The sequence below is a fragment of the Periophthalmus magnuspinnatus genome, chromosome 8 (assembly GCF_009829125.3).
Source record: "Periophthalmus magnuspinnatus isolate fPerMag1 chromosome 8, fPerMag1.2.pri, whole genome shotgun sequence".
NCBI classification, from domain to species: domain Eukaryota; kingdom Metazoa; phylum Chordata; class Actinopteri; order Gobiiformes; family Gobiidae; genus Periophthalmus; species Periophthalmus magnuspinnatus.
This window is the reverse complement of record NC_047133.1, coordinates 6,346,208-6,374,175: the sequence shown is the minus strand read 5'-3', so window position 1 is coordinate 6,374,175 and position 27,968 is coordinate 6,346,208. Positions and strand designations below refer to the sequence as shown.

At 44.9% G+C, this 27,968-nt stretch overlaps 1 protein-coding gene across 2 annotated transcripts; it reads right to left on the bottom strand.

Annotated features, from left to right (window-relative positions):
- Nucleotides 1-104: 104 nt before the first annotated feature.
- LOC117374417 (serine/threonine-protein kinase TAO2-like) lies at nt 105-22,438 on the bottom strand. 2 transcript variants are annotated; one of them, XM_033970518.2, is made up of 20 exons: nt 21,932-22,438; nt 17,949-18,089; nt 16,613-16,684; nt 14,736-14,837; nt 13,715-13,760; nt 13,055-13,151; nt 12,254-12,367; nt 11,311-11,402; nt 11,072-11,165; nt 10,049-10,130; nt 9,375-9,545; nt 8,373-8,582; nt 7,528-7,656; nt 6,986-7,222; nt 6,567-6,695; nt 6,149-6,352; nt 5,774-6,013; nt 5,220-5,441; nt 3,593-3,775; nt 105-2,936 (listed from the first exon to the last, which is right to left on the bottom strand). In XM_033970518.2, exons 2-20 carry the CDS (start codon nt 18,078-18,080, stop codon nt 1,926-1,928), a joined length of 3,567 nt encoding a protein of 1,188 aa, XP_033826409.1. In that variant the 5' UTR covers nt 18,081-18,089; nt 21,932-22,438; the 3' UTR covers nt 105-1,925. The 2 variants fall into 2 exon arrangements, with proteins under 2 accessions (XP_033826409.1, XP_055079378.1); XM_055223403.1 differs by lacking the exons at nt 14,736-14,837; nt 16,613-16,684; nt 17,949-18,089; nt 21,932-22,438 and adding an exon at nt 14,686-14,698.
- Between the last annotated feature and the right edge of the window lie 5,530 nt (nt 22,439-27,968).

The window sequence follows — 27,968 nt, the reverse complement described above, 5'->3', positions numbered from 1 at the left end:
CCTGTAGTGTTAAACTGAGATGGGGGCAGCTCAAATGACTCACGATCTGCAGATGTTGTGGTGTGTCAGATGCCCTCCCAAATGTTGTGGTTGGATTTTCAGGCGTCGTCTTTCTCCACTTCTCACAAATGAACACTAATCTGCAGTAGTAGTAATACCGGCTTCCTATTGGACGACGCAGGTCACGTGACTAATTTTCAGAATAATAATGGCGTTTTACAGTCAGTGCTTCTGCAAACCTCCAGATGGCGTTTTTTTTTTGTTTACACATTTTCTTCGTACATTTTTACATAAATATTTAAAGTCTGTACACGTCCCGCCCACTCCACTCCAGCGACCAATCAGTGAACGGCTCCAGAACGCAACAGGAAGAGCCAAAAATACAACATTAAAAACATAAAAAAATAATTTAATACTGATTTGGAAATGTGGTTATTTTGATGTTTTTAAGAGCATTTTGAAAAGGAGGACTCGGTTTTGTGATTTCAGAGTCACTGATTTGTTGAGGGAAACATGGCTGCTGTTCTGCCCCAATGGCATCTCCAATCACAATACATCCCACATTGTCTTCTATGTGGTAAATGATTAAAGTGTTTTGCCCAATAACACAATGGCAGAATGTTCAGACCGGTTCCATCTCTCCCGAGGACACGATATCGTTCAGACCGCAGCGCAGAAATGTCACCAAACGCCTCTAATTGGAGCCTTAACATTTGAGGCAAGACATTTCGTCCAATCGTCCATGCTCCCCAAATTTTGTCAAAAGTTTTGATTCTCAGCTCTGGGCTGTGAACACTAATGGTAAGTTCCAGTCGTCCTCAGAGGTCAGATTTTCCGAGTTATGACTTGGACATAACACTGGAACGTTCCTCTCGAAATTTCTACTTTGACAGTGGGGCAATATTTCAGAGCCCGAGTTCAAAAATCCAATATGGGGGCGCCCTGCGTTTGGTGAAGATTAAAAACCCTGTTATGCTAATGTAGCTAATGTGTAAACGGAGCTAATGTCAATAAAAGCAGAGATTCACTGGACTTTTTATACTTGATTGACGTGCATCCAATGTTTAACTCAGAGATGATGTCATTCCAAGTCCCAGCTTCCGACCTCCAAAAGCAACCGGCATTAACGCTAGACGAACCCTCCATAGACACCCAACGCCCCGGACGCCACGGTCTGAACGCACCGAAACACCAGTGGTTTACAAACACTGGCTGCTTCAGAAATGTAAAACTTTTATAGAAACTTGTTCAGTAAAACAAATGAAATGTAAATAGATTTAAAATATCTGTCTGCGTTCTGGATCTGTCCGTCTCCAACTCATCGTCTCTATGGCAGTGTTTATACAGAACCTTATCACTAAAAAACAAAATTCTACATTTATTTAGTTAAAATCTTACTTTGAAATGGTTTTATGTACAGAGTATTTACAGTTTGACCTCAGGCTTCAACTGGTGCGCAGTGACTTCAGAATAAAAACAAATAAATCTGTAAACCAGCCCAAGTGGAACAGCTCTAACTTTACAATCTCACGGAAGTTTAGAAGAATACAAGTGTTTAGAATGTAAATTGAAATATTGAAACAAAAAGCATTTTGTCAGATCAGGAGCGGGTCAGAAGTCAGGAGCAGGGCAGAGGTCAAGGGAGGGGGGCGGGGGGGTCAGGAGCGAAGCGGAACGGCTATTCAGCTGTGATTTTTCTCTATGGAAAAAATAACTTCAAAAATCTAAAATTAAACTTATTTAGAAGGAGATTTGAGGTTTTCAGACAGAGTGAAGAGTGTAGCATTCACAGAACAGAGCAGTTTGCCTGTACTTCTTAGAAGGTCCAGTCCCTGGTCCAGTCCCTGGTCCAGTCCCTGGTCCAGTCCCTGGTTCTGTGAATGCCTCTCCTCTGGTCTCTGTCTGAACCTCTTGGAGCAGGTGTTTCAGGTGTACGACAGGTGCGACCCGTTGGACATGTGTGATGTCACCGACGTGCTCCTGCTCAGCCCCCCTTCGCTGCTCTGCCCCCCAGAGGCCGTCCTGCGTAACGGCGTGGGGCTGTTCCTCAGAGCGTGCGCCCGACTGTATCCTCCTCCTGGCCCCGCTGCCGAGGAGGAGGAGCCGTGCGAGGAGGCGTACACCCAGTCCCGCCCCCTCTCCCTGCCCTCCCTGCCCTCCCTTCCCTCCCTTCCCTCCCTGCCCTCCGGCTCGTGGTACAGCTGCGGCGTGCTCTGGTGGTGACTGAACTGGTACTGGTGTTGAGAAGATGAAGAGGAGGAGGAAGAAGAGGAGGCTCTACTTTTCATCTCCTCGCGGTACTTGATCTCCTCACGCTGGTACTCACGCCCGTACTTCAGGTCATCCCGGTACTTGAAGTCATCCCGGTACTTGAGCTCCTGGGGCGAGTATCGGTCACTGTACTCTGTGTTCTGTCGATATTTCTCCATCTTCTCGAGCTGAGCGTACCTCTGGTCCTGCCCGCCCGCGTATCGCTCCTGTCCGCCATACCTCTGCTCCTGCCCGCCGTATCGTTGCTCCTGTCTCTGCTCCTGCCCTGCATACCTCTGCTCCTGTCTCTGCTCTTGCCCTGTATACCTCTGCTCTTGCCCTGTATACCTCTGCTCTTGTCCAAATCCGTGGCTGACAGTCTCGGCACGGGCGAAGCCGTGGTTCCTCCAGGCGGGGGGGGCAGAGGAGGTGGAGACGCTGTGGGACCAGTGGCTGCCAGAGCGCGGGACAGGACGGGGCCAGGGAGCGGAGCCTGAGGGTGCGGGACCAGAGGAGGCATAGCCCTGGGTATAGGCCTCCGCTGGGATCCCGCCCAGAGCCATGTTACTGAAGCCCAGCCTCATGCTCTCAGAGTCGAACGCCTCAATCTCATGGGCCTGACGCTCCAACAGAGAGCGGATCCTCTCAGAGCGCTCGTTCTGTAGAGACAACATTTCCTCTTCGATCTGAAATAAATAAATATATAAGTTTATCAATGTGGACTGCACACACGCGCACACATACACAGGGACAGCATCTCCTCCTCGATCTAAAACACAAATATATATGCACGCACAGGGACAGCATCTCCTTTTAGTGTTTTTTTTCCCAAATATCTTTTTGTTTTTTTCTTCTTTTACTTTTTTCCATTAAAACATAGGGGTTTTTTTACATAAAAATGTGTCATTTTTAACTAGTTTTTGTGTGGGCCTCAGGGCTTGGTGCTTGGCCCCCAACTATTTATTCTGCACATGCTTCTTCTGAGACTCATCATTCACCACCATTAAGTTTATAATGTTCCTCATCACTTACAAAGACCTCCACCACCGGGCCCCGCCACTGGGCTCCTCACTAGCCTCCTCTTACTTGGTTCTGTTTGGGTGAGGTGGGTCTGATTGTGTGAGTGCAGTTGTGTGGGTGAGGTTGTCATGTGGGTGCGGTTGTTGCAGTAGTGCTCTCCATATAGACACTCTCTGCTCCAGCTCTTGGCCTCTCTCTCATGAGGGAGTCTGTGTGTTTGGTTGTGTTAAGTTGTGTTAAGTTGTGTTTGAGTTGTGTTTGGGTTGTGTTTGGGTTGTGTTTGGGTGAGATGGGTGCGGTTGTGATGTGGGTGCGATTGTACCCGTTGTTCCAGTAGCGCTCTCCGTATAGACACTCTCTGCTCCAGCTCCTTGGCCTCTCTCTCATGCTGGGAGTCTGTGTGGATCTTGATCTTGCTCTGATAAGCGTTGAGCAGCTCGAGTTCTTGTTGTAGCTGCATCCTCAGGACCTGATACTCCGCCTCCTGCGTCTCATCCAAACGGAGCTGAAGGAGAGAAGAGAGGGAGGAAGAAGAAAAGAGTGGAGAAAGATCAAATAGGGAGTGAAAAGAAAGGGTGTGGAGAGAGAAAAGGAGAAAGAGGGTAGAGAGTGAGAGAATGGAGACAAGGGGAGGTCAGGTGGGTCATTTTCTTGTTTGTTATAAAAATGAAGTTTGCGTTGTTAGTCCGTTGGGGGCGCTCTGACTTAGCGTGGCTGCTTTAGTAGATTCTTGTCCCAAGGTTATGTTTAATGTTAGAGCCAGCCTGAGTGGGTTATACTTTTCCTTTCAAACTATCTTTTAAATGTGAGATACAGGGCTGTGGGAGGGTGTCAAGGAGAAGCTGGTGGATTTTGACCTAAATGTACTGAAAAAGCTGTTGCCACTTCACTGAAATGATAAAAATCTGTTTGGATCAAGGTTAGAAAATTAAGACATTGAAATAAAAAAGTTGATTTAAATCTTATCATGAATTGTGTGTTAGAAAAAAACTGCGTAAAACCTGGGATCCAAACATGTAATCTGGGTGTGCCACAAGGGTCCATTTTGGGCCCGCTGATTTTCTGCTTAAATGTAAAGATGGCAGAATCATTATGTACCAATGATATACTAAAACTGTCTCAATGTGCCCATCTCTGATGAAAAAAAATGAAAATTTAAAAATAACTTTTAGTCAATATCAATTAAAATGACATGGAGGAGGTGGAAGAAATTAAGTGTCTAAAAAAACGTACAGATACAGAGGTAAAACGTTACAAAAGTAATAGTATCAAATGACCTGTTAACCTGTTTAATCAAAATCTGCAAGAAATTCTCAAATTACACTTTTAAACATTTGATAATTTGATACAAATCAATTTGTTTTTATTCTTATCGATTTTGTGTATTTATTTTTGTTTGCTCAAAGTCGAACTTGAAACAGGATGTTACCACGAACATGGTCAAAATAACCCCTCAAAATGATATAAAATGTAAAAGTACTTTTCAGTCCAGTTAAAAAATGTAGTGGAGTAGAAAGTACAGATACCTGCTCTCAAAAGCAGTGACATAAAAGTAAATAGTACCCATTGTAAAATACACTTAAGTAAAGTACAGATAGCTAAAAATTCAAATGAAGTACAGTACTTTACTGCTTTTACTTTACCTTCCACCACTGCCTGTATACTCACTTGTTTTTTGTGTATATTGCATTTTAAACAGGGCACCCATGAAAGAGTCTGGGTACTCTCATTCTGTTCCCATTTATATAAACAAAGAAAGTGGCACCGTGTGTGGATTCTTATCTAAGCCTTTTACTGAGTTTGTTCTGTGCAGTGTTGGGGTTAAAATCCCAACAAGGGACAGGGTTGAACATGAGTTTATGGCTACAAAATATCAGTAACGTGTTTAATGTCTCTGTCAAATACGTTAATAAATAAAATAAAAATACCCCATTTGCACATGGACTCACCTTGCTGACCGCCTGCGTGGACAGCATGTCGTTGACAGAGTGGTCGTACTGTTCAGCGAGAATGGCAAGTTTCCGCGTCTGCTCCTCCTTCAGGCGTTTGAGCACCGCCTTGTGGTCAGCTTTGGGAGTGCTCTCCAGCAGGTGGTTCCTCAGAGCTTTATACTGACGTGTCTGGATCTTACATGTCTCCTGGAACTGACGTTTGATCTGCAGCTCCTTAGACTGAAGAGGCAGAGGGGAGGAAGGGGGAGACGGGGAGAGGAGAGGAGGGAGCAGGACAGGAGAGAGGGAAGAGTGGAAGGAAGGAAGGAAGAGAGACGTAGGGTGGACAGTGGTGAGGAGAGAGGGAAATGGAGTGAGGGAAGAGAGTGGGGGAGTAGAGGAGAAGAGGGCAGAGAAACAAAGAACAAGAGAGTTTGAACTTTACCAGAGCTGTATCTATATTTTTCTCTAATCGCAGAGTCTTGAGCGAGAGAGACAGGTGAACTGGAACGGTTTATACAGAACATAACACGAAAAAGGGGAGCTGGGGGAGACATTCGTTTAGTCGCTACCTTGAGACTCTTGGGCTGCTGGCGGACCTCCACACTGTGCTTCTGCCTCAGCTCCTGCTCTCGTCTCTTGTTGTATTCCATCTGATTGGTCAGTTCTGTCTGGTGCTGTGTTCGTATCAACTCGGCTCTCGTTCTCTGGACCAAAGCTAACTGTCTGAACTCCAGCTCCTGAGTGGACTCGTGATGTCTGAGGAGCATCGCCCTCTCAAGGTCCTTCTGCGTCTGCTTCTTATTCAGCTCCTGAAGCACAAACACAGAGAGAGAGAGACAGAGAGAAACATAGACAAAGAGAGCAACAGAGGGGAGGTGGTTATTTCAAAGGGTCCAACTCTGGGTCACCCCGGTCTCTCGGAGCAGGTCTCACCCCAGTCTCACCTCTCGGAGCAGGTCTTGTTCCAGGTTGTGGCGTGCTAGGAGCATTTTCCTCTTGTATTGTCGGCTCTGTAGTTCGTAGTACTGTCTCTGTCGCCTCAGCAGACTTGTCTCCTCTTCGGCTTGTACCTGCTGCAGACATTCCTTCTGCCGCATCAGCCACTCCTGCTTCTCTCGCTTCGGCGTTGACTGGTTCTCGTTCAGCTCCTGAGACGTGGAGGTCGGATGTCAGAGCAGAGTGAGTGAAGCGAGTAACTTCATCATGATTTATGTACAATAGTGGTTTGTCAAAAGTATCAAAATCACATCCTAAACAATACTAAAACTAGTATCGAAACTCCTCAGTTTTGGCAGGTACTGATACAAAAACGTCCCATTGACAGAGTAGTAGTAGTAGTAGTGGTAGTAGTAGTATTTGTACCTCCTTTAGCTGCTCCTTCCTGGCTCTGTACTGGCGTTTCTGGTTTTCTATCAGACTGGTGAGTTCTTTCTTCTGTTGGCCCAGAATGTGCTGCTGGAACTTTTTCTCCTCGGCCAGAGCAGCTTTGGTCTGAAACAGGAACATGCAATAAACAACTCACAAGTGTGGACCAAACCGGGTCCGGGCCCAGAGCTGGGCCCAGAGCCGGGCCCAGAGCTGGGCCCAGAGCCGGGCCCAGAGCCGGGCCCAGACTGCTCCACACTTGCCTGCGTCTCTCACTAGAGTTGTAGTCAAGACCAAACTAATAGAGACAGAAACAGGACTGAGTCCAAATGTGCCAGAGTCTGGTCTCCAGTGCTACAACCCTGTGTGTCACCTACTGGTCCAGAATGGCGTGGCATTATGACCCCGTATCTCACCTCCTTGTCCAGAATGGCATGGTGCCTCTTGAGCAGTTTGTCGGCCTCAGAGCTGAAGCCGTTCCTCTGAGTCTCCAGTTCTTTGTCCAGTTTGAGTTGGTGCTCGTCCATCTCTGCCTTCAGTTTGTTCTCCAGCCCCAGGAGCTGTTTCTGGTGCTGTCTCCTCATGCGTTTGTATCCAGACATCTGCTCCCGGAGAGCCGAGCCCTGCTCGTGCTCCTGGATCTGACGTGTCACCTGCACAAGGGGAGTATTATTGTCACTAAGGCAACGATTAGTCAAAAAATAAAAAAAGAATGAGCTTTTTCACATTTTGTAAATATTCTCCATCTAGGAGTCTTGAGTCAAAATTCAACTTTTATTTGGTTAAAAATGCCACAGAACCACAGAACAACCCAAACAGGTCACAAAGTCTGTTAGCCCTGTGGACAGGGCCAACAGACTTCAGTCTGAGGAGCGAGTGTTTATACTGAAGACTTCTGGATGGCATCTACACCCAGATGAACCCCTTTCTTTTAAAGCTCTATTGTTGAGCTTCTCACCAGGGAGGCGGTCCTAATGGTGGCAAAGTGGTCCCTGTTCCTGTAGTAGGCCCTGCGGCGGCCACCAGAGGGCGCTTGGGGCTGCTCCATCTCAGGTTGGTATGGGTCATCATAGAGGTTATCCTGGTTCTGTACAAGAAGAGGAATGGTCAGGTTCAGATCTAGTTTAGACCTGCCTCAGTTCAGTTTTAGCCTGGTTTCAGTCCTGCTTTAGACTTGTTTTAGACCCGTTATGATCTTGGTTCAGTCCGTTTTAGACCAGTTTTAGTGCCCAGTCTAGTCCTCAGTCCAGTCCCCATTTTAGGACTAAAACTGGGACTAAAACAGGGACTGCTTCAATCCCAGTTTAGACTCACTTTAGTCCCGCACTGGAGCCTGTTTTAGACCAGGTCCAATCCGGGTATAGTACCTGTATTAGTCCTGTTTTAGTCCCGGTCCAGTCCCAGTGGAGTACCTGTTTTAGTTCCGGGCCAGCCCCAGTCAACTACCTGTTTTAGTCATTTTTGACCTGCTTTAGACCTGTTTCAGTCCTGGTAGAGTACCTGTTTTAGTTCCAGTCCAGTCCCAGTGGAGTACCTGTTTTAGTCCTGGTCCAGTCCCAGCCCAGTACCTGTTTTAGTCCTGGTCCAGTCCCAGTGGAGTACCTGTTTTAGTTCCGGGCCAGCCCCAGTCAACTACCTGTTTTAGTCATTTTTGACCTGCTTTAGACCTGTTTCAGTCCTGGTAGAGTACCTGTTTTAGTTCCAGTCCAGTCCCAGTAGAGTACCTGTTTTAGTCCTGGTCCAGTCCCAGCCCAGTACCTGTTTTAGTCCTTGTCCAGTCCCAGTCCAGTCCCGGTGGAGTACCTGAGGCCGGTGTATGATGGAGCTGTGTGAGGCCACCGTGTGCTCGCCCTCCTGCATCATGGCGATCTCGCCATCGCTGTCGCTGGCATCGTCGGCGAGGCTGTTCACGGAGCTGCTCTGTGAGCTGGCGGAGATGGACATACTGGGGAGGGACTGGGAGCTCTCCATAGAGTTCACTGTGCCCGAGCGCAACAGGTACGGCTCCACCTCCTGGACACAACAGAGAATACACCACAGAGGGGTGAGAGAGCGCCACCAGGAGGACAGAGAATACACAACAGAGGGGTGAGAGCCCCACCAGGAGGACAAACAGAGAATACACCACAGAGGGACATGTTAGAGAGCGCCACCAGGAGGACAAACACATACACAACAGGTACGACTCCACCTTCTGGACACAACACAGCAGTGCTGTAGTACAATTCTTGGTCAGCAAAAGTCATGTCCTGCCGATCCTCCCTCTCTCCCATCACCTCCACTTCTTCACCTCCTCCTCTCCTCTCCCACCTCCTTCACCTCCCTCCCTCTCCCCCCCCTCTTTCTCCTCTCATCTCCTCCTCCCTCTCTAATGTCACCTCCTCTTCTTCTCCTCCTCCTCCCTCCCTCTTTAATCTCTCCTTCTCTCACCTCTTTCTCCTCCCTCCCTTCCTAATGTCACCTCCTCTCCTAATCCTCTCATCTCCTCTTTCCCTCACCTCTTTTGCTCCTCCCTCCCTCTCTAATCTCACCTTGTCTTCTACTCTTCCTTGCTCTCCAATCTCACTTCTTCTCCTCTCCTCCCTCGCTCATCTCACCTCCTCCCTCGCTCATTTCACCTCCTCTTCTCCTTTTCCTTCCTCTCAAATCACACCTCCCTCTCCCAACCTCACTTTCTCCTCCCTCCCTCTCTAATCTCACCTCCTCTCCTCTGACCCCCTCTCCTCCTCCTCCCTCTCTCACGTCTTCTTCTCCTACTTCTCACCTCACCTCCCGCTCCACTTCTCCTCCTCCTCCTCCTCTCACCTCCTCTTCTTCTCCTCCGTCCTGCGCGGGTCCATTCTGCTGTGTTTCTTGGAACAGAATCTTCTTCATTTTTCTGTACTGCAGATTGTCCAGTTCTCGCACGGCGTCTTTGGTCCGAGCGATCAGGTCCATGACCACGGTCTGCGGGCGCTCGCGGGACAGGAAACGGTGCTACGGAGAGAGAGAGAGATAGGAGACACAAATGAGACAGGTGAGACAGAGAGGAGAGAGGGAGAGCAAACAGGTCCATGAACATGGTCTGAGAGGAGGAGAGGAAGAGGAGACGAGGGAGAGGAGAAGGAAAGACGACAGGACAAGGGAGGAAAGAGGTGATCACACGACACAAACCGGTGTTAATGAGAGAGAGTGAGAAAGACATGTGAGTAAAGGAGAGCAGGAGGAGGAGGAGAAGAATACAGGTGAGCATAGGTGTAGAGAGAGGGAGGAGATGGAAAGGGGGAGGAGAAAAGTAGGAGATGAGAGGGGCAGGAGACGGAGGTGACAGGGTAGAGATATATAGAGAGATAGAGATACAGATAGATACATATAGACAGAGAGATAAATAAATAGAAATAGAGAAAGAGAAATACAGATACAGAGATAGATACATCTAGAAGGAGAGACAGATAAGCAGAGATAGAGAGAGCGGGAGAGAGAATCTACATGTCCCTCACGTTGAGCAGCACGTCGGAGGTAGGACGGTCCTGTGGAATCTTCTGGAGACACGAGTCCACGAAGTTACGGAACGAATCAGACCTGGAACGAAAACAAAAGAAAGATGAAAGAAGAAATAGAAGAGATGAGAAAATGCATTACAACTGAGCATTCAGGGGAGGGCGCTTCTTGCTATGACTGGAGCACAGGGCTCTTATGTGTAAAGAGCGTCTGTGCTTTATACTCATTTATGCAGATGGAGGTAGTCGCCAGATTTACTCCATCTTCTCCTCAGTCAGTACATGAAAGAACAGTCTTTAAGACTGTGAGGAGATTTTTGCTATTTTTATGTAGAATTTGAGCCTTTAATGATACTGTCTAATGATACTGTCTAAATATACTTTGTGTGTACATTTATGTCTATATGTACAGTATAAATTTATACAGATACATTTACTGGGATTATCCAGCTTCATGTGTTTCTGTCCATCATGTCATCAGTTTCATTTTTATCTTTTGCTGTTTATACCAGTCAAAGGTTTGGACACGCTCTCTTTTTTTGTTTTGTACTACATAATTCCACGTATCTTACTCCATATATTTTATGTCTTCTGTGTCACACACTGTATAAAGAAGTCGACTAAGTGCTCAGCTCCAAATGAAGCTCATCGAGCTAGCAGTTATAGCGGCTTATCTAGACCCCCAGTATCATAGCAACCAAAGAGCCAATCAGTAGCAAGGCTACTGAAGGTAAAGCCCCTTCCAGTCGACGCTGCTGGTTTAACAGGTAGTGAGCATTCAGGAACACTGCCAATCAAACCTGTTGCTAACGCTAGCGGGAGCAATCTCGGAAAAAGAAGGCACCTGGTTAGTTTGTTATTAATGTTCATATCTTGATTTACAGACACACTAGTGAAATAAAAATACCAGGATTATGTATAGCGGATTAATATAAACATTTTAAGGTCAGAATGACGAGTCTGACAGCAGCTGGTGTGTGTCAATATATACATCTACTCTATAATGTTCTGTGTTGTACTCACCAGTGGTTGGACTGTAGCACGGGGCTCTCATTCTGAGCGATGTGGTATAAGGCACTCATTGCGTTCATGTTGAAAAGTGGCGGCTTCCTCTCCGCTGGGGGGGGGCAGACACGGGCAGACACACACAGACACACAGATTTAATGTTAATTTTCAAAAGAGCTGCACCTGATTTTTAATTAATTAATTAAAATTAACTTCTTGTGTTTTTCATGTTTTGAACAGAGGGAGGGGTTCGTACCGAGCTCAATGGAGGTGATTCCCAGAGACCAAACGTCCACTTTGCCATCGTACTGTCCCTCATCCATGGCCAGGATCACCTCCGGAGCCATCCTGGGAAATAAACAAACAAAATGAAAATTCAGTAGCTACTCATTAAAATGCACAGATTCAAGATTAAAGTTACTTCAACACATTTATGAAAACAAAACAGGCAGAAGGCGTCATTTTGAATCATTTTATCTATTGCTCAGCTGGTTTCAGTCTATGGGATAAAAACACGTGGGATCACTAGTCTCTTCTGTTAGACTGTAGTCTCTTCTGTTAATGTGAAGCTCTTATACAGACTGCAGTACCTACAGCTGCTTCAAGCCGCACCTCGTTGGTCAAAGAGTTTTTACACAGTGAAAAACAAACTGATGTCGGCACAAACAGCCAGCCCACACAGAGATGTAGACCACAGACTGCATAAAGAAGAGGACTGAGGGAGCGTGATGTCAGCCACAGCATCCAGCTCCAAATGAAGCTCATCGAGGCTAGCAGTTATAGGGGCCAATTTGCAGCACAGTTCCATATTTAGAATTCCAACCGCGAGTATCATAGCAACCAAAGAGCCAATCCAGAGCGAGGCTGTTGAAGGTGACGCCACTTCCCGCCTGCACCACTAGTTTGGCAGGGATCGGACACTTAGCAACGCTGTCAATAAAACCTGTAGCTAACACTAGCGGGAGTGACCTCAGGAAAAGAAGCCACATTTGTCGGTTATTAATGTTCATATTGCAATTTAGGGACAAAATAGTAAAATAAAAACACCAGGCTCGTGCAGGTTAATATGAACATTTTAAGATCAGAATGCCATGCTCCATTCCTGTTTGGAACGTGAACACGGTTAGCTATGTCCATTTAAATATACATATAACTATTAGTTAAACAGATATTATATTGGTGCTATGGCCCACACTCACCAGTAGGGGGTGCCCACAAAGGAGTTGGCCGGAGCGATGATGGAGGCAGAGCCAAAGTCGCCCAGTTTCACCTGTCCCGGTTCAGTCAGGAGAATGTTCCCCGCCTTCACATCCCTGAGAATACACAAATACAGTCACACGCACGCACAATACAATACAATTAAAGAGGGGGCGTTTAACTTCTATGGGGTATTAAAGAAGGGGTATTTTACTTCTATGGGGTATTAACTGTAACACATAATATATTTAGATCACCCTGTTTCTTTTATTGTTTTGAAAATGCTATATTCTCCAAAACAATATATTAACTTTTGTTTTTAAGACTCTGAATCTCCTCTCCCTTTACTCTCTGTGCCAAGTCACTCCCCCTTCAGAGCGCTATCGCAACACAATCAGCAGCATCCCACTAATAAAACTACTGCACATCACATCAGGTTTGTCCAGTTGCTGTGTAGTTTTGTATCATGTTTTTGTATATTTATGTAGAATTGTCGTGTGGGAGCATGGGTGATGTAGGCTTGTGGGCGGAGCTTTGTACAGGCTAATACTGCTAATGGTAAGAACGGTTTGAATAGGACCCAGAAGATCAGTAGATTACTCAAACATGTATGGATGACATCTAAAACCTCTTAATGTTTTTGATGAGGGAACAGCGTTACAACATGGGCGATAGATAAAAAGTCCATTTTGCAGAATAGCTCCTCTTAAAATAATTTAAACTGTACTACACCTCCCTTTAGCATCACACCTCAGTCTGAGCCTAAACCAGGTGCGAAGCTGTGATATCATCTGGACACGTACCTGTGGATCATGTTGTGTGAGTGCAGGTACGCCAGGCCCTGCAGCGCACCATGGGTAATGGCGGCGATCTCGACTTCCTGTAGAGGCTTCTTGTGGACTGCACAGAGGTCAGAGGTCAGAGTGAGACAGGGTAACGGTGTAGAGGGGCTCAAACTGGGGTCAGATTAATACAGAACATCTCCCAAAGCCTAAACTTGTGTCATACCTAAGGACTTGGGTGATGGCAATTTTTAGACAGCCAGGAACAATATTTTGGTTTTAATCAAAATTTAAATATATAAATACAAATAAAAATATAAATATAATCTTGAGCTTTACATCAATTTAATGAGGCAATTTCAAAGAGTCTGTACCTGAATCAAACCATGAGTCAGGTTTAAATGTGGACCTTTAGCCCCGCCCACTTACTACTTTCTGTCTGGGATAGTGTCCAGCTGTTGTTTCCTTACAGTTCTCACATCTCTGTCATGGTGCATTTTCAAGAGTGACAATAAGCTCAAAGTAGGCAGAGAATCACTCGTCTGGAATAGTGTCCGGCTGTTTCCCATGACTCTTAGTAGCTATCCCTGATTGGAGGATAAAAGGTGACCCTACCTGGAGTTTCTGTATTAGTTATTACTAACGGGCAAAGGTGAAAGGTCAGATTAAAAGGGGACTGACCTTCCAGGAGGTCCGAGGCCGAGCCCAGGCAGTACTCCATCACCAGCTGAAACACAACAGTGTTTAATAATGTGAGAAAGCACCAAAAAGTTTTGCAGAATACCTCCTCTTTAAACTTACGAGGCACACGTGAGATCTTGTGCATGTACACGTGTGCATGTTTTTGGGTAGCGGATATTAAATTACTCCATAAACTCCGTCCCAGTTCATTTCAGTGACAGAACAAATACTGACGGAAACAAGGACGATAATGTACTCGTCTATCCTCATCATAGACTCATATATATATATATATATATATATATAAAAATGGACATAGCTAACCTGCTAGCCGCCGAGTTCCAAACAGGAAGTGAGCATGAAAACTGTGGCCCCTCTCTCTCTAACTGCTGCCATCAGGCTTGTCATTCTGATCTTGAAATGTCGGTATTAATCTGCTCTACATGATCCTGGGTTTTTTATGTAACTACGGCTGCCCACAACTCAAGACATGAAAATTAATAACAGACAAATCTGACACCTTCTTTTCCCAAGGTCGGTCCTGCTAGCATTAGCAACATGTTTGATTAACAGAGTTGCTAAGCACCTGCTCCCAGCTAAACCAGCGGTGTGGGCGGGAAGGAGCGTTACCTTCATCAGCCTCGCTCTGGATTGGCTCTTTGGCTGTTATAATACTTGTGGTTGGAATTCCAAATATGGAATTTGGCTCCTACAACTGCTCTAGCCTCAATGAGCTTCATTTGACTGGAGCCAAATGCTTTGGGTGAGATCAGAACACTTCTATATAAAGTCTATAATTGTAAAGGCTTTAATTGTGAACTTAATCAATCATTATAAATCATTTTAAAATCTCGTCTCATTCTCGTAGACTCCATCTCATGTCTCCTCTTGTAAAAATTTCAGTTTCCAAGGTTCTGAAAATGTCCTCTGTAGGGCTTATGGTGTGTGTAAATGGTCAGAGTGGTACAGACTCAGGCCGTGTGCCCTCAAAGGTTGTGTAAATGGTCAGAGTGGTACAAACCCAGGCGGTGTGCTCTCGTAGGTAGCATCCCCGATACTCGATGGTGTTTGGGTGACGCAGCTTCTGTAGAAACTTGACCTCTTTAATGATGTCTTGCCATTTCTACAGAGACAGAAACAGAGAGTGCGTTGTGAGGTCAGACAGTAGACAGGGTCACTTTTGCACAGACCGTTTTCCCAGAATGCATTTCCCCCATAGAGAGCCCTTAAAGTGACACCTACACACAACAAACTTTACACTCTGGGACTTCACAAGATTTTGATGAAACGAACAGAAGGATATTTTTTTTTTACCTCTAATTCCTAATCTCATTTATTCAAATTTTAACTCCAAAAAAATTAGGAGAAATTTTTATTTTTAGTCAGATTTTCAGTCTGATCCAGTTTATTCAAAAACTAAATAAGATCTAAAATCCTATGTGTATTTTTGTATTTAATATGAACAAAATGAACAAAGACATTTAAACCTTCCATGTTTCCGTTTTGAATGTCCCGTAAATGGTCCATTTTTGTCATTTTTACTCATAAAATTTTTTATTTTTATATGATGAACAACGTGTAATACATTTTTCTAACATTTATGTGAGTTAACTATGGAAGAAGTTTCAAATTTAAATCTTTAAATATAAGATTGATTTCCTGTTGGTGGTTTTCATAATCTAGAATGTGATGATGTCATACTCCAGATGGGGTCAGGGGTCACACACAGTTCTATTAATTACATTGTACTTTACCATGAAATATCCAAAAGGTAAAGTCACAAATGTTGAACCATTTCTATTAGAGACTAGACTCAAGAACTCACTGTGTTACAACACACATCTGCATTTATGCCTGGCCTCTGACGGCCCGGTGACGGCTGGACCATAGATCCCTCGCTGTTCCCTGGTCCTGTTCCCGGATCCTCCCTTCCCTTACCTGGCTCTGGATAACCCAATGCCTGGTTAGGATGACCCTAATCAGGTATTGGATGACCCCCTCCCTACCGTGGATAAGCCTCTCTGTTGCTTGAGTGGGTCCTGCAGTCATGAACTCTGTCTGGGAGTGGATCTCTCCTTCACTGTGGTTCTCTGAAAGGTTTCTCTTTGTCCCATTGTTGTTGTTTTTTTAGTTTTTCCTTCTCGAGAAAAGGGGTCTAAGAAGAGGGTGTACTCTGGGACAGTGTTTCCTGTAGGATTTATCCATTTGCTTGTTTTCTGTTCATTAATTTGCTCGTTCGTTTCCATTTCATTGTTGATTTTCTAACTTTGTTGGTTAAATCCATGATCCTGTTCAGTCCTAAGAGGCAACTGCTGTTGTGATTTTGGGCAGAAAAGTGAACTGAATTGAATTTGAACATTACTAATACTATATACTAATACTAATTTTGGTTGCCCCCCGCCCCCCAGATGTCATCTGTGTGTGTTGAATATGACTGGCCTATAGAATGTGGGGATGTCATCTGAAACGCAGCTATTCACCTGCAGCGTCTCATCTTAATAATTCAAATTTCAAAGTTTTCATATCATGGCAAAACGCAGACTTAAGCAGTTATGTCTAAACTTTAAATTAGAGATCGACCCATTTTATCCATGATCAATACCGATATTATACAGATTTTCTAAACCTCAGACAGTATTTTCTACCAACATGTAGGGCCATTAAATTTTAAGTATGATTTGAAATGACTGCACCCTTCTGTTTCACGTCTGGCCCATAATGGAGAAGGAATCACATTCTGTCGTCTTTAAACAGACTTTGTCTCCTCAGCAGTTAGTCAACAGGACCTGACCAGTAACTGAAATTACTTTAATCCAACACCAAACATTTTCATGCTCTACATGTAACACAAGCTCTAATGTCACCGAGGTCAGAGTTCAAACCAAAATGGATCTGTACCTCGTTGGTCTGTTTGCCGCTGAACGACATCTTCTTAATGGCCACCACCTCATTGCTGCGCACGTCTCGAGCCTGAAAGAAAAAACAATACTCAAACATCTGTAACGCAGAGGTCCACCATTCTCCTCCACAGGGACCCTCAGGTGGAGGTGACACACTTCTACTGCTTTTCCAACAGCGGAAGCGCCCACTAGTGACGCTGGGGAGTTAATGCATCCTTTAGTTCAGAGCACGCTGCTTAAATATCCTGTATTACATAAAATGGACTCGTCTGAGCTTTAAGCCGTGTTATAATGTGATTATCTCCCCAAAAACATTCATTCACACATGTCTGAGTAACCCTTTATTATTGGTCTGTCTACATCTCCAAAGCTCAAAATGCTTGGTTTACACCTTGTGATGTCAAGAAGCAGTAGTTTTCATGTTAACAGCTCCTTTTACCTTTAGTTCAATAGAGATTAGCAATTCCAGGGCCGAAACAATCTAAATGATTCTAGTGGCATGTGGAGGTATGTGGAGTTTAAAAACACAGTGGAGCTTTTCCTGCATTACTACATGACATCACAAGGTGGAGCAGAGTGTTTTCAGTCTGAGAGAAGAACTGAACCTAAATATGCAGGGTTTGTGTGTTAAACATGTGTGAATGAAACAAAACACAACTCCAGGTATGTTTGTGATGTGGAAATATTTGAACAGATCCAAGAATAGTGTAAAACGGCCCTTTAAAGAGTTCTTGAGTCTCGCCATGAATCGTCAGCTCAAGTCATGCATTTCGAAGAAAATATTTAAATGTTTGACAAGTCCTTTGGCATCGTTAATGTCTAGATGTGTTGTTTTTGCTCTTAAAAATAATTACACAAATAAATAATATCTCTCACACACACAACTGTACCTATGGATCTGCCTGAGCCAAAACTTTCTTTCTCCTGTCTCCTGACTGGCCTCCAAGGGCCAGACATCACTATCTGAGCTGACACCTCTACTGTCCTTAAGCCTGAGAAGATAGTACTGTTAGGGTCACACAGAGGTGAGGAGGAGACATTCATTGAACTGTGAACCTCTTGGTTAGTGGGCAATTGTCTGTACCTCCTGACCATCACAGCACTGATATCTCTGACTAAGTGACAGGTGCATAGACATGTGCTCGTTTGAACAGGCTAAACGACATGACAGACAGGCAAGTGAAGTGAGAGCAGGTTGTGAAATGCAGAGGAGACTTGGTCCTCCTGCTGTGAGGACTTTACATAACACAAAGCACATCAATCAAACCACTATCTGAACCAGGACTAAACTGGGACTGAACCGGGACTAAACCAGCTCTGTGTTTGTTACTTACGAAGTACACTGCTCCAAAGCTCCCGTGGCCGATCTCTCTGAGGTCTGAGAAGAGTTTCTCTGGATCATCTTTACAGAAGAGCTCTGCCACATCAGGGTCCTTCAGGCTCCCCGCGCGTGCACTCGAGGGCATGGCCAGGGCCTGTGTGCAGAGAGGTTTAAGATCATTAAAGAAAAGAGAGTGAGACATGGACAGGGCCTGTGTGCAGAGAGAGGTTTAAGATCATTAAAGAAAAGAGAGTGAGACATGGACAGGGCCTGTGTGCAGAGAGAGGTTTAAGATCATTAAAGAAAAGAGAGTGAGACATGGACAGGTCCTGTGTGCAGAGAGGTTTAAGATCATTAAAGAAAAGAGAGTGAGACATGGACAGGGCCTGTGTGCAGAGAGAGGTTTAAGATCATTAAAGAAAAGAGAGTGAGACATGGACAGGGCCTGAGGGCAGAGAGAGGTTTAAGATCATTAGAGCGAGTGAGAGAGCGAGATTTAATATCCATCCATTTCCTCTCCACACACACTTCCTCCAGCTCTTCCGGGAGGATCAGGAGGCGTTCCCAGGCCAGCCAGGAGAGAAAGTCCCTCCTGCATGTCCTGAGTCTTCCCCGGGGTTTCTCCCGGTGGGACCTGCATGAAACAGCCCTCCAGGGAGGCATCCAGAATAGATGCCCAAGCCACCACCGCTGGCGCCACTCAACATGAGGGAGCAGCGGCTCTACTCCGAGCTCCTCACCCTATCTCTAAGGGAGCGCGCAGCCACAGGAGGGTGAGGGTGGGACCATAGATAGACAGCATTTTAAAAACAAAATGATGAGCCTGACAGCAGCAGTTACAGAGAGAGGGGCCACAGTTTTTCAATGGAAAATTAATTGGAGTCGATTGAGTCAGAAGCGCACCTATAATCAATTCCTGTTTGGAACACGGTGGCTAGCAGGTTAGCTATGTCCATTCATATATATACACACACTCTAACTCCTCTTTCTCTCCCCATAGGACAGAGATGTTAGATTATAGGGGGAGAGGGGGGATGGGGGGCATGGCCTGGGCCTGAGCAGGGAGAGGGAGGAGGAGAGAGAGAAAGAGAGAGGTTAGCTTATACAGGGAGAACACAGGGAGAAAAGAGGGAGACAGAAACACATGACCTGCTCTAACGCATCAAAATAATCACCACATTTGATTATTCTGAGTAAACTGGTTTCATTGTCTCATACGTGTTTGTCTCTTATCTGAGAAACATGTGGAGCAGCTCTTCTATAAGACTCTGAGGAGCTATTTTAGTCTCAATGTGTTTAACTCACTGGAAACAACTGACCCACTTCTACACCAGGACTGAACCAAGACTAAACCAGGAATGAACCAGGACTAAAACAGGACTAAACCAAGACTGAAACTGGACTAAACCAGGAAAGAACCAGGAATGAAACTGGACTAAACCAGGAACGAACCAGGAACGAACCAGGAATGAACCAGAACTAAACCAGGGCTAAACCAGGGCTAAACCAGGACTAAACCAGGGCTAAACCAGGACTAAACCAGGACTAAACCAGGACTAAACCGGAACTAAACCGGGACTAAACCGGGACTAAACCGGGACTAAACCGGGACTAAACCGGGACTAAACCGGGACTAAACCGGGACTAAACCGGGACTAAACCGGGACTAAACCCGGACGGAACCAGGATTACAGGGATGTGACACAGGTGGAGAGTTTTGTCGTCTTTAAATAAACTGAGTTATTAAATAGACTTTAATTTCTGTGCTGTTCTAAACATGTTTGATGACAGCAGCTCAGAGTCGTCCTCTGAGTGTGACACTTAAACTATCACAGCTCCCCGAAAGACTGGGTCTATGAGAGGAATGTCCCGCAGTGGGGCTTTAACCCTGTTCTAAAGCAGTCCTCCTCAGAAACATCCCTGAAGTTGTGTTTTTTTTTCAGATTGTTCAGACTCTGTTCCACCTTGTGATGTCATCAGGTGCTTAGTGCCACTACAGTTCACTGCTTTTCTCCAGTCCCTGCGCCCTCTGCTGGTAACAGTAGTGTTTTGTGGGTCTACAGCTGAAAGATTCATCACAATCCAATCGAAATCACAAACTGAAACAGGACTGGACCAGGACTGGATCAGGAACAGGACTAAACGCACATTTTTCAGTGTCTCTGGGTTAAACCCGTCAGGAGCAGTGGGGCCGATCTCCAGATCTTGAGCTAGTCTTAGTCAGAATGACCTTAACTGGAGCCAGACACAGGGAGAACATGCAAATCCTACACAGAAAAGCCCGGGAACCAGGGGTGTTCTGACTGTGAGGTGAGCGTGCTAACAGACTAAAACATTACCACTCTGTATTTCAATCATTTCTGAGTCTATTAACATGAAACAGAACTGAAAAAGGCTCAAACTTCCTCTCAGGAGCAAATCCAAACACAAATACAACAGAATTCACAGTGACTTTCCAAAAATAGAATCCACAAGTCGCTAAAAAGAACCGGACCTGGCAACTCTGAACACAACTCTGCATTGGAACAGGATTAAAGCCTCACTGTGGGACATTTCCCCACATTAGACCAGAGTTAAAGCCCCATTGTGGAACATTTCCTCACATTAGAACAGGGTTTAAGCTCCACTGTGGAACATTTCCTCACAGTAGAACAGGGTTAGAGTTAAAGTTGTGAATGAAAAAGCTTGTTTTCCTGCGTGTAAATATGACCATTCTTAAGCACAAAAGAGGTTGCGGGTTTGATTCCCATTCTCTGAGTGGAGGGTGAGTGTGGCAGAGCGGTTATCCTGTCTGCTCCCTCTCACCAGGAGGTTGTGGGTTCAACTCCCTGATTTTGGGTGAAATGAGGTTAGTGAAACACAGTGGGATAAAGCGTCTGCCCTACATTCGACATAATCCCCTTTTTCCTGGAGGCCTCTCGGACGACAGACCCTTCAGTTTATTTGAACTAAACAGACCAGAAAAGAGGTCAGATAATGAGATGTAAATATCACTTTTATAAGACAGGTCTGTAGGGAAAGTATTGGTTTCTCTTTTTCAAAAAATGTATATTTTATTGTTATTATCAATGTTGTTCACCAAAGGGCTGCTCTGTATTCACTGTATTTTCAGTTTGAGAGAAGAGCATTGTCTAAACATACAGGGTTTGTGTGTTAAACATGTGTGAAACAAAACTGATTCCTTCAAACACATTTGATATCACACAGACTGGAGCTTTACGTTTTGCCATTTTAAAGTCCTATATAACACTTTGATCTATGTTCTAATGTTGTTTCCTTATCACAAACATACCTGGAGTTGTGTTTTGTTTAATTCGCACATATGTAACACATAAACCTTGCAATTGAGGCTGAGTTCTTCTCTCAAACTCAAAGCACTCTGTTCCACCTTGTGATGTCATGTGGTAACACAGGAAGTGCTCCATTGTGTTTGCATGCATCTTCATTAGAATCATTTGGTTAATTTTAGCCCGGGAATTGTCAATATCTGCTGAACTAAAAGATACTGTTAACTTGAAAACTACTGCTTCATGACATCACAAGGTGCAACGGAGCATCTTGAGCTTTGGAGATGTTAACAGACTAATAATAAAGTGTTACTCAAACATGTATGAATGAAACACAACTCCAGCTATGTTTTTGAAGCATTATATAATGTCTTAAGGAGTCAGTTTCGCGTAATATAGGACCTTTAATCTCACATACTTAAATACATTTACAGCTGCAAATTACTGGGTCACCCCATATTCCAAAGATTATGTTAAAACAGCACATTTTCTACAAAAACTACTGATGTTTCTTTACGTAAACGTGACATATTGCACGTTTTAACATTAGAGAAGCTTCATTTGTCCATTAATGAAAGTGGGACATGATGTTAAATGTGGGGCAGGGGACAAAGCGGTAAAGCTCCGCGCGGGACAGGCTACAGCGGGACAGGCGCCCGCCCTGACCCGGAATCAGCGCTCTCAGCTCGGGGAGTGGGGCTGCACTTACCGCGGCTTATTGTGGATCCAAAAAACAAGAGTTAGCTTCGGAGCTAACTGGTCCCGAACCGCCTCCCCCGGTCCTCCCGCAGCTCTCAGTCCGCACACGGCGTCCACATGTCCCCGGGCTCCTGCTGCGTCTCTCCAGACACCAGACCCGGTCCAAACCCGGTCCAAACCCGGTGCAAACCCGGTGCAAACCCGGTGCAAACCCGGTGCAAACCCGCGGAACAGCCCGGGTTTCAGAGCGCGGAGAGGGGCTCGGAGAGGGGCTCGGCGGCGGCAGCGTTAGCCTGACTTAGCCGCGGTGCTAACGGGGACATTCGCCTTCTTTCTGGGTGTGGCTCCCGTTTAACCGCGGCTCCGCTCCTCACAACTCCCGGTACCGGAGGAAGGATGCGCGGAACAGCCCCGGTCCGGTTCGGAAGCGCGGTCCTGTGCTCTGGAGGCGGAATGGACGCGTTTTAGCCGCGTTTTGTTCGAGCCAAACACAAGATGGACAAGAGCGACACCGGAAGCAGCGCGGCCCGTTTCCGCTTCACAGTAAAACCGCATCAGAATCTTAAAAATAAAAAATAAAATAATAAATTAATCAAAATCCGACCTATTTGATATTAATAGTCCGGAACAAAGGCCGCGGGGCGAGTTTGACGCGTCAAAGACTTTTAACGGGACAAGTCTGAGTGAAAAAGTGTCCTCCTTTCACCTGGAATTATATCAGATGCCCTCCCATCCTCCTGTATAGTTCCTGAATGTCGGATGCCCTCCCATGCACCTGTATAGTCTCTATGTTAGATTCCTTCCCCTTCCTTCCCTGTACTCCTGCTGCGTGTCAAATACTCTCCCATCCTCATGTATCTCTGTGTCAGATGCCCTCCCATCCTCCAGTATCCCTGTGTGTGTCAGATGCCCTCCCATCCTCCCAAATTAAATATGCAGATTAATCTAAAATGAAAACTCTAAATTCATAATGGAAAACAGAACCACACACAATTCAAAACCTCTTTATTCATAAAATCAAGGTTAAAATGAACAGAAATGTCGTTTGATTTTTTTCTTATGCAGCTCCCAGATAGTTCCAGAAGAGGGCAGTAAAGACCTGTGTTTGTGCAGCGCGTTTTTCAAAGGTGAGAGGTAAAAACTATTAAAAAGTCAAATCCTCCTTTAGAACTAAAAAACAAAAAACAAAACTGAAAATTGAAAATATAGATAAATACATAGATCTCAGATGTGTAGGTGGCTGAGTGGCTCATGCCTCACAGCAATAAGGTTTGGTTCGATCCCCGGGTCGCCCAGGCCTTTCTGTGTGGAGTTTTTCATGTTTCTCCCCGTGTCTGGATGGGTTTCCTCCGGGTACTCCGGTTTTCCCCATCAACCAAAACATGAACGCCCTTCCAGACACATGTTGTTGTGATTTTGGGCGTTACAAAAATAAAATGAATTGAATTGGAAGTGAATCACACCTGTCAATATAAATACTGGCTAAATTATTACATCATCACTGCCGAGCTGAATGTGAGGCTGGAGGTAGGGCATCTGGTCTAAAAAGGGCTGGTTACGCAAAGGAACAGAGCATAAACAGTTGAAATTTGCCCCTCATGAACGTTTTGATGAGTTTGTATAAAATCACTATATAACCTCTGACCTCAGTGTGCAGTGTTTTATAGCAGCCCTTTGGCACACAACCTTCTGTGCTGACCCATCCTTCAGTGTCTCTGGGTTAAACCTGCATTTGACCCATCCTTCAGTGTCTCTGGGTTAAACCTGCATTTGACCCATCCTTCAGTGTCTCTGAGTTAAACCTGCATTTGACCCATCCTTCAGTGTCTCTGGGTTAAACCTGCATTTGACCCATCCTTCAGTGTCTCTGGGTTAAACCTGCATTTGACCCATCCTTCAGTGTCTCTGGGTTAAACCTGCATTTGACCCATCCTTCAGTGTCTCTGGGTTAAACCTGCATTTGTCCCATCCTTCAGTGTCTCTGGGTTAAACCTGCATTTGTCCCATCCTTCAGTGTCTCTGGGTTAAACCTGCATTTGACCCATCCTTCAGTGTCTCTGGGTTAAACCTGCATTTGACCCATCCTTCAGTGTCGCTGGGTTAAACCTGCATTTGACCCATCCTTCAGTGTCGCTGGGTTAAACCTGCATTTGACCCATCCTTCAGTGTCGCTGGGTTAAACCTGCATTTGACCCATCCTTCAGTGTCTCTGGGTTAAACCTGCATTTGTCCCATCCTTCAGTGTCTCTGGGTTAAACCCGCATTTGACCCATCCTTCAGTGTCTCTGGGTTAAACCCGCATTTGTCCCATCCTTCAGTGTCTCTGGGTTAAACCTGCATTTGACCCATCCTTCAGTGTCTCTGGGTTAAACCTGCATTTGACCCATCCTTCAGTGTCTCTGGGTTAAACCTGCATTTGTCACATCCTTCAGTGTCTCTGGGTTAAACCTGCATTTGACCCATCCTTCAGTGTCTCTGGGTTAAACTTGACAGGTGCAGTGGACGAGATGAGCCAGGATCCTGGTCCGGAATTAGGAGAATCTACCAGGAGGATTATAGAGCAAGAGGAATTTTAAATTTAAATTAATTATTAAGGTTTAATATGTTCTACACTGGGGAGTCAGAACCTACTCTAAATATCAAAATTCAGCAAAATTGTATTTTTTTAATCTTTCTCCTATGTTCTAACGTTATTCCCTGATCAAAAACAAAGGTTTGATCAGAAGAGGTTTTAGATTTCATCCATGAGAAATGTAGCAATCCTCCCAGTTAGCAGTACTTACCTGTACAAGGCTCCACCCACAAGCCTATGTCACCCATGCTCCCACTCAACAACTCTCCATAAATATACAACAGCATGATACAAAACTGTGCACCACAACTTGATAAACCTGATGTGATGTGCAGTAGTTCCATAGTGGGATGCAGCTGATTGTGTTGTGATTGTGCTCTGAAGGGGGACTGACTTAGCACAGAGAGCAAAGGGAGGGGAGAGTCAGAGCGTCAAAAATGAAAGTGAAACTTATAAAACATGTTAATATGTTGTTTTGGACAAATATAGCATTTCAAAACAATAAAAGGAAATATGGTGATCTAAATATGGATCCCCTACTACTCACTTTAAAAAGCACATAACTGGTTTGGGACTCATTGATACTTTGGGCCACTCCTGTTCTGCATTTTAGAGCTTCCTCAAATGAGTCATAAGATAAACTCTAATCTTTGTTTTTATCTTAGTCATCGTACATGTAAAATCAGCATGACAATAGCAAGATGCCATAAAAATCAAGATGAATAAAAGATACCTCTATAACTCAATGCTACCAAGAGTAAAAACATTATGAACTCACTATGAGCGTGATCACCTAAATGTAACAGACATGCTTTTTCAAATGATAAGTCATTATTACTTCTTGCTGTGTTTGTGTGTTATCTTTATATGGATCACTTGAGGACTTGTGTCCCGAAAGGGCCCATTTTACATTATGTTCTGATCTATGTTATAATTCGGCCAGACTGGTTCGTCTAAGTCTGAGCTCATCCAAGCCTGAGCACATCTAAGGTTGAGCTAATCTAATCCTTGTCTAGTCCTGAGCTCGTCTAAGCCTGGGCTCATTTAAGCCTGAGCTCGTCTAAGTCTGAGCTCATCTAGTCCTGAACCTGTCCAAGCCTGAGTTTGTCTAAGTCTGAGCTTGTTTATTCCTGAGCTCATCTAAGTCTGAGCTTGATTAATGTTGAGCTCAGGAGGTGGATGAGCAACCAAAATTAGTATTAGTAGTGTTCAAATTTAATTCACTTTGTTCTGCCCAAAATCACAATAGCAGTTGCCTCTTAGTACTGAACCAGGATCATGGATTTAACAACAAAGTTAGAAAATCAACAATGACACAGAAACAGACAAGCAAATTGATCAACAGAAAACAAGCAAATAGATAACTGTCCCAGAACATCCCCTGTCCTTAGACCTTCATTCTCGGCAAGGAAAAACTCAAAAAAAATAAAAATTTAAAAAAAGTGTGAAAAAGAGAAACCTCGAGGAGAATCTCCGTGAAGGAGAGATCCACTTCCTCGGCCCCACGGGCAGGCTGCAGATGTGTCCAGGAGTAATGCCCATCTATTTGCAGATAGAGTTCAGTCTGTGGGGCCAGAGCCCACTCAACTAAAGACCAGAGCCCACTCACCAGGCACCAGACCCTGGATGGTCTGGTGCCTGGTGAGGGAAGGGAGAGTCTGGGTCCACAGAAAAGGATCAAGGCATAGGAGGCGATCTAGGGTCCAGTCATCACTGGGCAGACAATGGCCAGGCATCTGAAACAGTTACACTCCTCAGAGGGGAGTGGGATATAGAACAACATGTGAATAGCAAAGAACTAACTCCAGGTGAAGTGAGTAGTGAATGCTGTTGACAGGGAAAATAGGAGGCAACAGAGGATAGGGCTCAGGTTACCATACTTCCCCTAACATAGGCAGCTTAACTAAAACTGCAGGGTTTATTTCTGCATCTAGCTGGCCTGACCATAAGCTAATTCAAAGAGGAACATTTTAAGATTGGTTTTAAATGTACAGATTGTGAGCCTCTTTAACATGGGCAGGAGCTGATTCCATAACACAGGAGCTTGGTAAATGAAAGTTGTCCCTCCTATTGTGCTTTTAGACACTATAGGATCCACCAGTAGTCCAGCATTTTGAGAGCGGAGTGCTCTGTTTGGATGATATGGTACTATAGCATGGGGGGGGGGGGGGGTGCGTGCGTGCGTGCGTGTGTGCGGGTGTGTGTGTGTGTGTGTGTGTGTGTGTGTGTGTGTGTGTGCGCGCGCGCGATCCTCAAGTCTGGCTCCTGTTTTTAACCTGACTCTGCTCCATGGTTTGGGGTTTTTACAGGAGTGTTTAAGACAGAAATGAGGCATCAGAATTATACGTGTCAACAGATTCAACAGGTAGAATCAGAAACTATTTGATTCAAATTCTCAAATACTATGAATGAATACTCAGTGTATATATGAACTATAACTGGTTTAGTCCTGTCTTATCTAATCATAGTTTATTATATCAACTATGATTAGATAAGACAGGACTAAACCAGGACTGAACAAGACCTGAACCTGGACTCAACCAGGATCAAAACTGGATCGAGCAAGGCCTGAACCAGAACTGAACCAGGACTAAACATGGGGAATCAGCATTTCAGGTTTCTGGAATAGTCTTCCTGAAGATGTGAGACAGGCCTCTGCTTTGACAGTGTTTAAATCCAGGCTCAGTTCTGTTTATCTGTGCGTATGACTGAAAGGCTTTCATTCTGCCTCTTCTCTTTCATTGTTCATTTTATGATTACTGTTAATGTTTGATTTATTGTGAATTTGAATGTCTTTCTTATTCTGTAAAGCACTTTGAATTACTTTGTGTACAAACTGTGCTATGAAAATAAACTTGCATGCCCCTTAGAGCTGTGTTAAACGTGAATGGCCTGTAGAATGTGATGAGTAATTACACAGACTTGAACCTCAAACCAGGTCCACTCAGTTCTGATAAAAGCTGCAGTGGGTTGTTCACTTCTGGGAATTGAACCCTCGCTTCCACGTTCTCTGGTGTTTGTTCAGAGGCAGTAGGAAAACCACAGTCAGACCACATTCCAGCAAGAGGCGGAATGGAGCTCACACGCTTCACCTGCTCCCAGATCTGCAAGTCCGGTCCAACCACATGTCAGACGCTGTCCGTATGTAACTAGAGATGTGTCAGATGCCCTCCCATAACCAGAAATGTTTCAGATGCCCTCCCACAGACCTGTAACCTGTATGTCAGATGCCCTCCCACAGACCTGTAACCTGTATGTCAGATGCCCTCCTACACTCCCCTATTTTAAAATTGAATCAGCAGTTAAAACTGAGAGAAAACCCCTTTTTGTTTTTGTTTTTTTATTTTGAAACTGCATTTGGACTTGGAGCTTGTGGTTGTTTGGGTAAAGTGAATATTAAAAGTAGGTCAATGCAAACCCGGGTCAGATCTGCCGACATCATGTGACTCAAAATTTGTTGAGTCATGGTTCATTT